The sequence below is a fragment of the Penicillium odoratum genome (genome assembly GCF_028828045.1).
Source record: "Penicillium odoratum strain IBT 22623 chromosome Unknown utg000005l_segment0_segment0, whole genome shotgun sequence".
Lineage (NCBI taxonomy): Eukaryota > Fungi > Ascomycota > Eurotiomycetes > Eurotiales > Aspergillaceae > Penicillium > Penicillium odoratum.
Window position 1 is genome coordinate 2,367,664 of NW_026643147.1, and position 14,870 is coordinate 2,382,533.

The following is a 14,870-nucleotide window of genomic DNA, read 5'->3' on the forward strand; positions in this document are numbered from 1 at the left end:
CCACCTTCCCTCCAACATTTTCGAGCCTTTTCACAGCATTCATAGCTTTACTGGCACACCAAGCCAGTCATGGTATCGTATTCTTACGCACATGCCAGGCCTGCAAAGACTTGAGGGATACATTTGGGTGTTATCTTCAACGCTCTTCTGTTTCTGATTTGACTTTGCTTGGCCCTTTAAGCTGGTCTAATGTGGCCCTGGCCCTGTGCACTGCCATATTGTCTTTTCACACACATGGTCTGATTTCTCTCTTCGCATAGCGCCTGGGGTTTGCCTTTTTGTCCTCGTGCTTTTTCCCGCCTTGAGCCTACTTCTTGTGTTCATACACTTCGGACTATTTTTGTATCCTCTTTTCTTGTCCGAAATTATTACTTCCCCCACCCTCCCAAGTTTCTCCTATGAGTTGCCGGGCAAATTTGCCGTGCTTGAATCCAGAGCATTATACTTGAAGCTTCAGTACACCTCGTCTGGTGTTGAAAATATGAATAATAGCCAGTAAATACCCAATGAATACGTCAAGCGGTCAGGTGAATTTATGGTTTCATTTCGTGTATTCATAATTTCATCAAGTCTATACAAGCCTCCATAAATTCGATTAGTGTCTTTCCCCATTAACGCCAAATGGAACCCCAAGTCTCAAATGCTCAGCGGTCCACTCAAGTTCATGTGTTAGATGAGTCGGATCCCTTATCCTGAAATCTGCTTGATAATCATTCAACGCAACCAGAAGCTTCGCCTTCAACACGGTATCACTAGTAGCCGCCCACGCAGCCGAAAGACAAATAAGAAGATATCCCGCGCCAACAGGCCGATATATTACTGACCGCTCCGCAAGGGCAAGAACCTCTTCCGCGAGCTCAGTCGCATCAAAAAAGACACCATCATTGCCAGTCCCTAGTGCGCCAAGCATGCAGTTAAAAAATAGCGTCACGACCAGCCCGATACCATACGTGCGCTGGTAATGTGCGTAAAAGAATTCCTGGACAAATTTCTCAGCACCCTTGGAGACTTGCGCCATATCGACAGTTGATATATCATTATTGATCGCTCTTTTTTTGAGATCGAGAAGATTTTCTTTGCATTTTTGGTACAATGGCCAGATTTCAGCGCGTATGGATACGGGGTCAATGCCTGCTTGTAGAATGTATCGGCCCCGACACATCACATTGGGGCCACGGGCGAGACATTGTAGAATCCGGCCTTCGGGTGTATGTTCGTCAAACTCATTGGTAACGAGCTCGTCCCATTCTTTCTGCGTGAGGTTTATTCGGTCGTTGAAGAGCCCTTCGAAGAGCTGTGACGTTATTAGCATTTCGAAGGAATCAAGGTATGCCGGGAAAAGAAACCCACTACACTGCCGCGTAACGAGAGGAACAACTTCTTCTCGAACAGATCACGCGGGCTGCATTGTTTTCGCGCTTTAAGGATCTGCGCTGCGCCTTCCGCATGCCCAGACCGGTATTGTGTAGTCGGGCCCAGAAACAGCTGACACACTAGCAGGACCATCACTGCGCAAAGCGTGTTGGATGATTGCGCATGGACCCTATTATCGAGATATACTCGTAGCATTCTCAGCGCCTGTGAATACTTTGTCAATGCCTCGGCTGTTGCTCCTTGACGGTTAACACCGCAAAACCCAGCATGCGCGGCTGTCAGTGTCTCGATCGCGCGATCGAGTGCTTCATTTTCACCTAGTCTTCGCGGGACATCTTCCAAGTAAGCGCCGAATGTCCACCATAGGTTATACCGAAGATCGGTGGATCGGTCAATAGTTTTGATAAACCGATTCGCTAGCGACGAAGAAACGCTAGTCATCGTCGCAGTTGGTGGACTGGGCGGGAGACGAATATGGATGTGTTCAGGCTTTGTGGGCATAGCTACTAAAAACACACAATCCGAAGCATTGCTGATCGTCTCTGGGGAATAAGATTGTCGTTTCCAGACTGTTGGGGCAGAGACCGTGAAGCGTTTTTCCTGCAGGAACTTGAAGCGCTGTTGGCCTGATCCCACGCATTTTAGTTTGAGACGGATGCAGCGTGAGCAGGTGGGTTGTTTTTCGTCGCACTAGAGTGATTATGAGTTTTATATTCTGTGGGTGTTGGCTCGAACTTACCTTTTTCTTTTGCTTGCGACATCCGTCGCATGCACGTCCTGTAGGAACTCCTGGCATGGAGGTAATAGTGGGCCCGAGACCCTGAACGATGTGGGGAACGTGGATCGTCCACAAAGCACTACCTATTCAAAGTAGGGAATACTATTAGTGTGAATGTCGCTGGATGACACCGCTCTAAGTCACACTATATCCTATATCCTCAAAGCTAAAATTTCACCAAAAGGTTATTTAAAGAGTTGGGGCTGATGGGTCGACATTGTGCAGACTAAACCTGATCGGGTTCTATGTGCCGCCGTTCATGCTGACTGTATTCATGATTGGCCATGACTGTAGGGACAGTTGTACCAAAAGCAGAGGCTGTTTGGATCCCATGAAGCTCACAAATCCTCTTGAGTTTAATTAGGCTGATTTGGATGTAATGACTGCTCAGCCTCGAGATAAATGGTAATCATTGCCATTCTTGGGGTTATGTTGCGCTCATATCATTGACGAACGAATACTTAAACTACAAATTTCCACCTTTGCTGTGAAGTAATGCTTCTTCGGGTCTTTTTTTGCATCATGAATTCTCGTACAGATCCGGTCAGTTACTATTATACAAGCCCAGCCATAGTGGGCGTTTCGATGCTGTTGCACGTCTTCCAAAATTTTTAAGACCTTCCTTCCTCAAGGTGTATACTATACATTTACGGCCTTGTGAACAATCGCTACAGATTCTAAAAAGTAACATTCTTCATCTCCTGGGGAGGAGACATCTTTACAACAGCATGGATCCTCCGCTGTATCTCCAGCTACCACCCTGGCAACATGAACCTGTATATCGCCCAATCCGTCTTTATTTACTTGGCACCACCCGTCTACTCAGCCGCCGCATACAATATTGTCGGTCGACTCATGAACTACGCCCCCATGCACGCCGTTCTCAATCTCAATCGCGTCCTGATTCTCTTCGTCTACGTTGGCGCCGCTGTTGAAAGCATCACCGTGGCAGGTGCAGCGAAGAATGCCGCTGCTGGCACAGATATAGACTGATATAAATCCGGCGGGATCCTCATCGCCGCGGGACTCGTTCTCCAGGGCGTGGTGGAATGTCTAGTCGTCGCGATTGTCGCAACGTTCCACATGCGTGCATCGCGAGCTGGAAGAATCCCACACAATATCCAACCTCTCTGTGTTACTTTATACGGCACCTCGACCTTCGCTTTGCTGCGCTGTATTCTCCGTGCTGTCGAGGCATTTGAGATGTCTGGGAATCTGGGCTGTCACGAGAATTGTGGACCCATTCATAGTAACGAATGTTACCTCTATGCGTTTGAACTTGGGCCAATGTTGATCTTTACATATTGGCTGAACATCTTGCATCCTGGGCGGTTTTTGCCGAGGGAGAAGAGGCGGTATCTGGACACCGATCAGATTAGTGAGCGCTATGGGCCTGGTTGGATTGATTGTCGGTCTAGGTGGGAAACATTTGTCGATCTGCTTGAGTTCCAGAGTATGATCAAGGGTCGGCCTTCTCATGATTTGTATTGGATGAGGAGGGAGGAATGGCCGGTTTGCAATGGAAGTCTTGCAGAAGGGACTGCTTCAAATGTCAAGCCAAGCTTGGACAAAAAGAAGACTTGGAGAGTTTTTGGCGTCCTCTAGTCGACTAAAGATGAATTGAAATCCTTCATATGGCCTAAAGTAATTAGACTGTAGCACCATTATTTAGCTTCTATTTTTGAATAAAATCTTAAACTATCCTGCTCATGTGTATATTATAAGTATAAGAAAGGTACCCAGGTACTTGAGTTGATAATGACGTTATTGAGAAGCCTGACTGAACAGACTGTGAAGGTCGTAGAGATGCGTAAGGAAAGTAGCCTGGCTGAAGGATACCAAAGGTATGAGATAGTCCAGTGCCCTGGACAAGAAGTTCATGACTGATCATATGATCAGGTGCGAGTCACCAAAGGTAGCAAATGAAGTGAATGGGTGATCCATCCCAATCGGGTAATATACTATAAAAGCTTTCTCCCCCTCCTCTTCTGTTCTGTTCTCTTCTTCGTTCCCATTTAATCTCTGCACTTTTGAATTTCCTGCCCCATTTGGTCCCAAGGGTCGATCAATTATGGCATATTGGAGGGATTTTAGTATGGACTCAAAGACTGGTTGTTTCCAAATGATAACTTGTGTGCGAGACCTTTCACTTGCAGATGTAGCTCTTACGGACTAGAATTTGGAGCTCTGGCTTTGAAATCCCTTAAATTGCTTGAGGAGAGTATCTGATAATCTGAAATGAATTATCGCAAGGTATGACTTGATGGCTTTCTTCTTCTGGGCCTCGCTTATGTGCATTCTGGATTTGAGAACAGTTTATGGTTGCACCTATCTCAAAGTCTGAATGAATTCCTCTCCCCAAACAATTTTTGTCTTATCTGCCCTTTCTTTGTAGATGACCCTGGTTATCAGAAGAACTCAGATGGATGACCTTGATTGTATATTAATTCAAGTTAGTAGACTAGCTCTATACTATACGTAGGGTATCCTCTCCACCCCACCCAAAGCTTGGCCCACTTACCGTTGCAATTTGCCAGTCACGTAGGTAAATTAGAGCCCCCTTTCACAATACGCAAGGTAATTGACAGTGCTACAGTCAAGTATTGGAGTATTCGATGTTCAGTGGGGCCGGCAACGATGTATGCATTCGCGTGGAGCCGAACTGGATACTTGACCCCCAGTGCAGACAGTATCAGTTTAACCCCAAGATTGCGACAGAGCTAAGCAAGCCCCGAGGGATTTCATTTTTCGCACGTAATTGAGGGGTTGCAAAGAAGTTCCAGGTCTTTTGGAAGTCGAGCTTCTCCATGGTTGTTACAAGTTTATAGGGGCTACTCGATGCTTTGAGGTACTCCATTCATAACCTCATTAGAAACTACCTCATTAGAATATATAGAGATACCCAGGAAAGCGCTCTTGGAATTAAAGATTTTGCGAAACTTTGTCTCTCTGTTTTATAAATGGAACTGTGACGATGGGAAATCCCCGGATTCTTTTGCGGGGAAAGGGGGGTAGACAGAGTGGCTTGCTTGAACTAATCAAAATCAAGTAAATGTCCAGAATTGCAAGGGTGTATGCTCGATAGTGTGTAAAACGTAAATTAATGTGGAGCCGATTTGCACTCATGGATGTCTATGCGAATCCTACCACTATATCTCCCAGCATCTCAATTGGAACCTTGCCTTCACAGCCACTCGGTGGCCACATTGCCGATAAAGAAAAGAGGTGGTCGGGATATGCCCAGCTCATTACGACTCTGTGGACATATCATGCTCACATATATAAATACTTCCCGTGGTTTTGGATGTCAAACCAGATCCAGCAAATTGTCCTTTATTGACGGCAACCTTAGGATCGGACTGTTCATAATATTTTGAAATGAATTCATTTATAAGTCGTCGTTTGGGTGCTCTGATGATTGCAAGTGTCCCTGGAGTCCTGGGAATCACGTCTGCTACTTCTACCTCTGCGTCCACCGTGGTAGCATCAACCTCAACAACAGCATTACCCACCACAGCTGCCTATTTTGTCGATGGAACTACCACCACCTTTGCACATATTACACTCACGGCAACTGGCACAGATGAAGGTGTGATAATAGTGAAGGAAACAGGAGTGGCACACGTTCTTGATTCCACATTGATCAAAACCGGAAATACCACAATCGACGGAGAAAGCTCCTTCACAGACCTCAATGCTGCAGTTGGAATAGAGACCAATGGCACGATATTCATCTCTAACGGCAAGATAATCACCAACGGGCTGAGTGCCAATGGACTTCACACGTATGAGGATGGATCAACGGCTTATCTTTCCAACGTCAATATCCATGCTGAAGGGGATGGCTCTCACGGAATATACACAGGTGGAGGCTCTATCTACGGAAATGACTTGACAATTAATACCTACGGCGGCCATGGGAGTGCTATTGCCACCGACCAAGGCGGAGGCTTGATTGAAGTCAGCGACAGCGTTGCCAATACATACGGGGCTCTGTCCGCTCTTGTGTACTCGACTGGCAACATCACCACATCCCATCTATCCGGTATTTCTGCAATCGCGCCTGTTGCCTGCATTGATGGATCCAATTCATTCACCCTGAACGATCCCTCTGTCACGTCCGGTACCCAGAACAACGGGGTGTTTCAGATTGTGAGTACGGTCGCGAGCAACGGCACTGTGGACACAGCCTATGCATATGTTTCCGGTGGATCTGTTGCGGAGACCAATGGGACTTATGGTGTGCTGTTTGTCGCAAATGTACAAGCGTATGTTTATTTCACGGCGGTGGATATCACAGCAAAATCGGGTATCTTGGCGAATATCACGGCAGACGACCAATTTGGCACATCTGGTATCAACGGAGGGACTGTTAACTTATTCTTGACTGATTTGCATGTCTCTGGTGATATATATGTTGATGCTATAAGCGAGGCCAATATTTATTTGGTTCGATCTCACTGGAGTGGTGCTATCAATACGTTGAACACTACAGGTACCGTTTCAGTCCATGTTGATGCGGAAAGTACGTGGACTCTGACTGGTGACTCCAACGTGGGGACGATTGGCATGGAAGGGAGGGGTTCAAATGTGCATCGGGGACAGTATGATTTGAGTTACGACCGTAAGGCGAAGAGCTAAATTGAGGCTTGAGTATTTAAGCACATAAGACCCATCTTTATGCTTTCTTTGGCAATTTTCTTACCATCTTTGCCATTGTGTTATGTTTTTAATCACCAATCATTTACATCTTACAGAATTGAAATTACAACTTTGCCTTCTCAAATTCGGTAAGCTTGCGCAGAGGAGGCCCAGCGCGACTTCCATCACCCTTCATATCATAGGCAGCAGAGTTCGCGGGTGACGGGGCCAATCGCCACTTCTCGCGCAGCTCCTTGGGCGCCTTGTTCTCAAAGCAGTCCGCAATATATTTTCCCAGAATCGGCAAGAATTTGAATCCACTAGTTCACATTAGCAGAGGGTTTCTTTTTTACAGTAGATAACAAATATGGAAGTTATGTAGAAGGGGGGAAGCTTACTGTCCAGCTCCACCGGTGGCCACAAAGAGACCTTGAAGCTCTGGGTGTTGATCAATTATAAAGTCACCTTTCGGGGTGTCGGTGTACCAGCAAAGTCGACGATTCATCCATGGCCGGTCGCCAAACTTGGGGAAGAACTGGCGGAGGCCTTGGCGCAGGCCGTCATCTGCATCGTTAGGAAGATATCCCGTCTGCGCGTTGCTGCTTTCAAGCTTAGGCGAGGAGACCGTCCGAGTGACTCCATGGGCTGAAACCGTGACTTCGTTTGCGTAACCATACCCATGACGTGCGAGCTTGAGAATGTTGGAGCCCGGAGTAGGCGGGAAGCAAAATACTCCCGTGCTCATGTTGATCATCACAGGAGTCGATTCCAAAGATCGGGCTTCTTCCGGTGTCAGTTGGATAAATCCAACGGGCTGTCCCGATGAGGATGCAGCGTGTGCAATATCGAAAAGACGGTTAGTCCATGCACCGGCGCTCACAATAATCTGGGATGCAAGCAAGAATCCTCCATTAAGAAGATTGACGCCTACAACTCGGGATCCTTCTCGGCGCAAGGAAGCCACGGTCCCGCGAGGTCCGGAAATGATGGATACACCCTCCACACTGCAGCGCGAAGCCAACTTCTGTATGCTACCGGCAGCATCAGCCCAGCCACCTTTCCGGTTCAGATAACCATTCATGCCGGACAGCTTCGCCTGGATGTTCGGGTATGACTTCAGCAATTGCGTGGCATCTTTGAGGTCCTCCACTTTTCCACCAGTTGCCAGGACTGTTGCTCTGGATTTCTCAATCCAATCGTTCCGGGGAGTCTCGGATAGCAATGCAAATCCGGATTCGAAGTACTCCTCCTTGTAATCTGTCGTCCATTTCTCGTAGGCCTCACGAGCCATCTGACAGTAGACCGGATCGGCATAGTCGACGCGAATAATGCGCGACAGGTCGACACTGCTTCCGTCTACTACCGGAGGAGCATACCGATCTAAAACAGTGATATCGGTGTATCCGCGCTGTTTTAGTTCCAACGCAGTTGACAGACCGAAGACGCCAGCGCCCACGATGATGATCGAATCGCCCTTCGAAATCGCCATTATGTCCAGTTATTCGGAGGCAGGCGGGGAAGCGTAATCTCAAGGATAATCCGAGAGTCTAAAAGTCATAAATGAAAAACGGTTCAGTACCGGGTTCTTGGCGTCCGGGAAACACGGAAGCGGGCCGTGTCCCGGATAAGGACTACTATACAAGGAACTCGGGATACATTCATGTGGTATTCAGACTCAGCCAATCTTCGAACGCCTTGTCATAATCCTGCAACTGCAAGAGAAGTGTTTCTCCACCAGCAAAGTCCAAATTTTGGGATCTTGCCAATTCAGGCAAGCCCAACGCGGTCGGCTCCGGACCGGGTTCTTGATGCTCAGCCTGCTCGGGAGGGTAAGTGACGCATTCGGTCGCGACAGTTTTGTGTCCTGAAATTCCAGCTGATCCAATTAGTGTGAAGTCATGTTCAGTAATCACATCAGCTGATGATAATCCTAGGTTGCTGGGGTTTTCCTTGGCCAGAAAAGGGCCAAACATGTCGCCTGTCGGATCTGGAGCTCTGCTTGCATGGGGATAGACTAATATTTTCCACATTAATTGCAAGTTTACAGTCCACTTTGGATCGGACGGTGCTGGTAAGCGAGTATCCGTTGTGTGACTCCCAGGCGAAATGCTGCCACGAAGTTGCTCGAGTTGCCGGGCCTAGTCAAGACTTAGTACAATCACGACGAATAAACTCGAGAGACTTCACCTGTCGATCGATGTGTGGCCAACGACGCCCCATCACTTGCAAAAATCGAATGCATTTTTTAAAGCCTGTTTGTGCCTTTTTGCGGAAGCTTTGATCGTCGGCGAAGCTGTGTTGAAGATAGATTGTCGCAACAATGGCGACAGAGTGACCCAATGTTGGATCTGATACCTCAAAGTTTTTCGTTTCGAGTAGTTCTAGAAAATGAATTATCCAGCCCGAATGGAACGTGAGCTGCTCGAACGAGTTGCGGAGAAATGATTGGGGCATCGTTCTCCTAAAATTTCTCAGTCGCATGGAAAGAAGAAAAGGGTGGTTCAATAGACAAGGAATTGCATGCCAGACAATCTGATAGAATAGCCAAGGGCCCCAGTATTCACGATGTGCCTGTAAATCGGCTGGAGAATGGTCTGGAAATCGACTGGCATGAAGCCGGAATTTCAATGGCATGCAAGTCTCGTGCTCGGTGTGCCAATATGTGATCATCGCATAGTCTGATTGTGGGTACCAGGGGGGATGCGTGTCATCCCCAGCATTGTTGATGGCGTACTTGCAGGCCAATGCCCATAAATCAGTCGTATACATGACGCTTGCATTGATACCAATGTCCGACTTAGAATCACTATCACCTCTAGAATACCTTTTCGGTATCAGAGTCTCGAAAGCAGAGGCAGCAAGCCCTCCAAAGAAAGTTTTATCAGAGGTTGCTTGAATTGAGCATTGCTGTGGGGGCCCCTGGAGATTCTTGAGCATTGTCACACTGGCATAGCATAGCTTTCGCTCGTCTTGCTCCGTTTCGATGTATTTGAGGAACTCGAATTTCGTCGGTCTGATGTTGCACATGAAATATTCTGCCATTTGTGTATAGAATCCTGCTCGAATCAGGTTTCCATCTTTGTGGGATAGTATCAGTATGTTGCGAATCGTGAGTTTTGGCTGGGCCCATACCAGTAAATTCCAACATGCTCAGAAGACACATGGTTTGAATTGTTGAAAGCTCCACATTCCCATCACCGATGCGTCTCATGACCATCTGGCAGGACTTTTCTGTCTTTGTCGTGATATCTTGACGAACTTGGCTGTCCTTGACACCATCTCCCCGAAACCGAAGGCCCAAGGCCTCAATTGAAAGCAAAAGCTCTGGATCTCGGTTACCCAGGGATATTGGAGAGATACTCTGGGGAAACAACGGCAGAGGTTGTGAATTGCAGAAAGTCAGATATAATTGAGTTGCTGGTAGGTCCTGTGAGTGGTCTCTGTCACAAGTTAGTATAATGGCCAGTTAGACCAAGGGTTTCCTACTTACAAAAACGAATGGTCGGTAGACAGTGAAGGGATATTTTCTGGTGAATATGTCGGAATGGTTCTGGTATCCGGGGCTCCGGCCTCGGCTTGAGGTTGCCGGCTGCCACTTGAAAGGTCAGATCGCAGCCAAAAACGATGCCTGCACAACATACGTAATATAATCCATGAGCTGCTCAAGCTTGCTCTCAATGCGAGAAACACGATCCTCCTGTAATATGTAAGCTTTGAGAGCAAAATAGACATTGTAACTTTTACCATATTTTTTGCAAAATCCGACCCTTCCTCTATTGGCTCGCCGGCATACACGCATTTTTGGCCCAAGCGCTCGCAATGGGAACAAATCGGCTTTTCTCCAGGGCAACGCGATTTCTTGCGGCTATTTTGCGGTCAGCTTAGGGAGCATGCGATCAACTGAATTGATTCTGCCTTTCTTACCGGCAAGGCTCACAGGCCTGGCGAGCGCGTTTCGACGGCCGCTCATCTATAGGCGCCATCACGTGTAGACCCGGATCATTCAGGATAAGCAGGTTAGTAAGCCCGGTGGAAATAATCAACAATTATTTGGAATGGCCTTGCGAATTATCGTTTCTCATCACAAAGGCGCATCGAGAGGAAGGTTGTATAACCTGGGGGAAAAAAGAGCGTGGAGCCAAGTGGGTCAGAGCCGGGAAGGACAAATCGCATATCTTAAGCCCCTCCAATACCCATAGAATTTGCCAAATCTGTCAGCGAGAATCTCAGAATATTACTTGATATTAAAAAACGTGTTGATGGTAGTCTACTGATTATCCCGCTCACATTCACTTGACAAAGTGCTTATAAGTTTGTTGCGGCCTCCATCTTGCCAATCCATGGTCAACCACCAGCCTAACAATGTATTTAAATTCTGAATTTGGCCACGATCCAACAATCATCTCATCTTGAGCAAATGGACCGACTTGCTGGATTTTTAAGCTACCTTTTTGATAAGCAATTGAAGGCCCCAGCGTAGGCAGCAGTAGTGTCTAAATTAAGAATAAAGCAGACTGGGGTCGGCCCCAACCTGCTCCCTCCCTGCCCCTTATATAATGTGGTCTATTTGCTCATTCCATCCAAATTCGCCTTTGAGAACCCCATATTGAATCTCAAGTGTCTTTACCATGACTAGTATCTAACTCTTTTGTTTTGCCGAGGAGGCTAAAGCAGTAAGTGCAATTCAAGGGATCAAGGATATCGGGCTGGGTCGAACTCCCAGCAATTTAGATACATTGAAAGACAAGAAATGTGAACCTTGGACTTGCAGGTTATACCGAACGTTATGCGCGAATTCAGTTGCAATGATGACGACCTTCCCTTCTTATTGCTTGTTGGATCAAACGTCTGCCCTAGAGAACGAGAGTGGTTCAAAGACAAGTGAGGAACCTTTTGAATCTGGTTTTCTCAACGCCTCAAAGGAGCAGTTCCAGAAATGAGCTCTGGGAAACTGGCACGGGGTCAAATTCATCGGGCAAAGTGACATTGCTATCGCAGACGCGCGAAGTGCTCGAGATGGGACTTTAGTTATGAGTGTGTGGAACCGTACCAATGTCCCCCTTGAGGACTGGGGACCCCTACATCCAAGAGCCAAAGCCTGGTATGATTTTACAATTCATCATTTTGCGTTCAATGCATTCAATGCCACTCTCCACTGTTTTGTACTTTGGGATGCCCTACGGATCTACTATCAACAGCCAGAGACGTATACTGATGAGGCTGGGGCATTTGATGCTTTCAAAGTGGATTCATGGATGAAAGGAGAATTCGACAATGACGATTTTATTTTGGAAGCTCCAATGAGATTCGCTCCGTCTGGCGGAAATTAAATTCGAGCCGATGCTACAGTTAAGAGCTCAAGCTGGTCTGTTGGACAAGATAGGGACCCGATGAATGACAAACCAGCCTGTACATATCCTGAATTTGACATACAATAAGAGGCTATGAAAATAACACGAATTCGTCATTTTATCATCAAAATCAACAATATGTACTGCGCTGTCACTTGGTTATAGATCGGGGCGGGGTCACATGACCTGTCATCTACCACCTCAGCTTTCCCCGGACGAGCCACTCGTCATCCCAGTCATTCTTGTTTCCTCCCCACCAGCCATATCCACATTCTCCAGATTCCCCCAACGCTCCATATCCACAATCTTCGGACACATCGAACACCTGAAAAGATGAGCGACGCCTACGAACGTGAGCAGTATGTCACCCCTTTCCCTCTGAGCTGCTGAGGTTGTCCGTGGCAGCTACCGAGCCATGACCACCTAGTTTTCATTTTCACCGTGTCGCTGACTCCTTTTCTTCAGGCAAAACAATGCACTCCTCAACTCCCTCTCGTCCAAGGTCTCCGCCCTCCGACACGTAACGATTGACATCCATGACAATGCCCGAGATCAAGACACGATCGATAGCTCGGTATGTGTCGCCAGAGGAATAATGATACAAAAGGGCCTAGATGAAGTATACAGCTGACACATTCTTCACTACTTCCAGAACGATGTTTTCTCTTCCCTCTCAACAAACTTGAAGGGCAGCGCCTCCCGGCTGACAAGGATGGCGAAACAAGGCGATACGGTGGCGGTGCTTAAGATCGCTGGCATGGTGATTGGGGCCGGCATCCTTCTCTACATAATCTTGGGCTGGATCTTTTAAATGATCTTCAAGTCACTCTTAATTCACTGTGGTGTGACCCATCGACAACACCATTCTCTACATCCGCTATTATACCCTACGCCGTGGTCGAGGAAGCTCTTGCTGGCTCGAGATGCGCCCCCGTCCATTTTTTCGACGTTTCAGACAGCATCATTCCACACAACGTCGGGCGCCGAATACCATACCTCACTTTCTTGGTCTCCAACCGTTCTGTCACCTGCGACTGACCTGATCCTTAATCTTTCATTGAGTTCAGAGGCCCCAAGGGATTCACTGGTTGGATTGTATTTGACTTTCTCAATCTCGAAAGTCTCAAATCTCTAGACTGATGCTTCAATGACCTGTATACAAGCACGCGGTGTTTGTTTTTCCGGTGCGACAGCTGCGCCTCCATCTTGTTTCTGGTTCTTCTGTCTTCTATCCCAGTTCTGTGTTACTAGTTCCGCTATTATTATTGAACATAATTCTTGCCCATCTTTTTTGTTGTCAGGATTTCCATTCCAATCCACATTTAATGCGTTAGCAAGTTCATTGTTCGGAGAACACGACTCATGAACGAGTTGCATGTCACTGTTCAAGTGTTGACGATCTGCAAGAAGAGGCTTTCCCGTCGCGGTACTTACATGTGCAACACTATACCGACGACCGGAAAATCCGTATCATGTTGCCGGAGGAATTAGCTTCTCGGCAGTCTGTATGTACCTAAATAGCTGCCGCGATATATGCCGGACTCGTGGAAGTCGACCAGTGGCAAGTTGTGCCACGTACTCATGCAATGTTAGATCCTGGCACGTACATCGGCAGCCCATTCTCAGATTGATCAGTCCATAAGGAATGACTAACACAATTGTTGGCTGATAGCTGCATCAGCTTCCAATCACTGTAAGAACAAACGTATGGAGGTCGGTATCTCCGCTGAAGTTAGTACATTGAATTCTTCTTTAACGTTAAAATGCAAGCCCACAAATATTGCAAATTGATACCATTTTCCCCATCGAGCAAGCAACACACGACTCACCATGGAACATGTGGCGCAACCACATGGCACGATTGGCGGCCCGACAGCGCAAGATTATTTAGCCGCTCATGTCTTGGCAGCAGAGATCGACCCGAGCTGTGTCTACCACTTAGTTCCCGTCTAACTAACTCGGCTGGGAGCTCCAAATATTGAAAAAAAACCGCGTCGATCATTAAGGGCCGAAAAACAAAAGTACATGGCGAAAAGGAAAACCGAACTACCGTTGCTCGGCATAACAATCTACCGAAGACCACACAATACAACCTATGCCCTGACTATCGTCGCACGGGCTCATTGCACTGCTGCCGGAGTAGACGGAGTACTCCGTGTCTATTGACTACACTACTGCCGTGCTCGCTTTGAAGCTGCCGATTCTCGCCGTCAACCCTGTGGCGCCTGAAAGCTCCGTTGTGGGTCGTAGCTATGGGTCATAGCTACCCGTACGGAGTATACCCTGGACTTGCTCATTCTTTGTTCTATTTGGCGCGTGGGCTATCTTTGACTGACAATTGGTGATTGGTCTTGATTGTCTCCACATCTTGCCGTCGCTGCATTTGCTATCTCTTGAAGCAAGCAGCTCAGGCTGATAAGGCTGTGAGACCTAGCTGGGCGCCAAGAAAAAATTTCATCTCCTATCCTTTGAGCTCAAAGCGTTTCTCCGGTTCTGTTGTCCGGGTCTTTGCTTTTGCAAGAGTGGTAAGGTATCTACAGGGCTATGTCACTTAGGGTCTAGACCCAGAGATGGGCATTAAGCTTGAAGCTCATCTATATTCCGTAGATCAACATGATCGAAGGCAAGAGTTTGGATATCTCCGCTTTGTAATGGAGCTATAGCTTGTACTATACTTGCATGTGTTGAGTTGTATTCAATTCTTATTTCCCTCCATACTCATTTTT

At 47.2% G+C, this 14,870-nt stretch overlaps 6 protein-coding genes across 6 annotated transcripts; 3 read left to right on the top strand and 3 right to left on the bottom strand.

The window, feature by feature from the left end:
• Positions 1–595: 595 nt before the first annotated feature.
• Positions 596–2,170, bottom strand: N7520_006428 (Zn(II)2Cys6 transcription factor domain-containing protein; the record flags this gene model as incomplete). Its single annotated transcript, XM_057140362.1, has 3 exons — positions 596–1,294; positions 1,351–2,064; positions 2,114–2,170. 3 exons carry the CDS (start codon positions 2,168–2,170, stop codon positions 596–598), a joined length of 1,470 nt encoding a protein of 489 aa, XP_056994368.1.
• A 750-nt stretch (positions 2,171–2,920) lies between these two features.
• N7520_006429 (uncharacterized protein) lies at positions 2,921–3,145 on the top strand (the record flags this gene model as incomplete). Its single annotated transcript, XM_057140363.1, has 1 exon — positions 2,921–3,145. One exon carries the CDS (start codon positions 2,921–2,923, stop codon positions 3,143–3,145), a length of 225 nt encoding a protein of 74 aa, XP_056994369.1.
• Positions 3,146–5,530: 2,385 nt separating this feature from the next.
• N7520_006430 (uncharacterized protein) lies at positions 5,531–6,793 on the top strand (the record flags this gene model as incomplete). The annotated part of the gene is made up of 1 exon (XM_057140364.1): positions 5,531–6,793. One exon carries the CDS (start codon positions 5,531–5,533, stop codon positions 6,791–6,793), a length of 1,263 nt encoding a protein of 420 aa, XP_056994370.1.
• Positions 6,794–6,917: 124 nt separating this feature from the next.
• N7520_006431 (NAD(P)/FAD-dependent oxidoreductase) lies at positions 6,918–8,282 on the bottom strand (the record flags this gene model as incomplete). Its single annotated transcript, XM_057140365.1, has 2 exons — positions 6,918–7,113; positions 7,192–8,282. 2 exons carry the CDS (start codon positions 8,280–8,282, stop codon positions 6,918–6,920), a joined length of 1,287 nt encoding a protein of 428 aa, XP_056994371.1.
• A 169-nt stretch (positions 8,283–8,451) lies between these two features.
• Positions 8,452–10,763, bottom strand: N7520_006432 (fungal specific transcription factor domain-containing protein; the record flags this gene model as incomplete). The annotated part of the gene is made up of 7 exons (XM_057140366.1): positions 8,452–8,931; positions 8,981–9,870; positions 9,926–10,233; positions 10,284–10,388; positions 10,435–10,504; positions 10,587–10,658; positions 10,718–10,763. 7 exons carry the CDS (start codon positions 10,761–10,763, stop codon positions 8,452–8,454), a joined length of 1,971 nt encoding a protein of 656 aa, XP_056994372.1.
• Positions 10,764–12,477: 1,714 nt separating this feature from the next.
• Positions 12,478–12,955, top strand: N7520_006433 (SNARE domain- containing protein; the record flags this gene model as incomplete). Its single annotated transcript, XM_057140367.1, has 3 exons — positions 12,478–12,503; positions 12,610–12,718; positions 12,797–12,955. The coding sequence occupies 3 exons, from the start codon at positions 12,478–12,480 to the stop codon at positions 12,953–12,955; spliced, it is 294 nt and encodes a 97-aa protein (XP_056994373.1).
• Between the last annotated feature and the right edge of the window lie 1,915 nt (positions 12,956–14,870).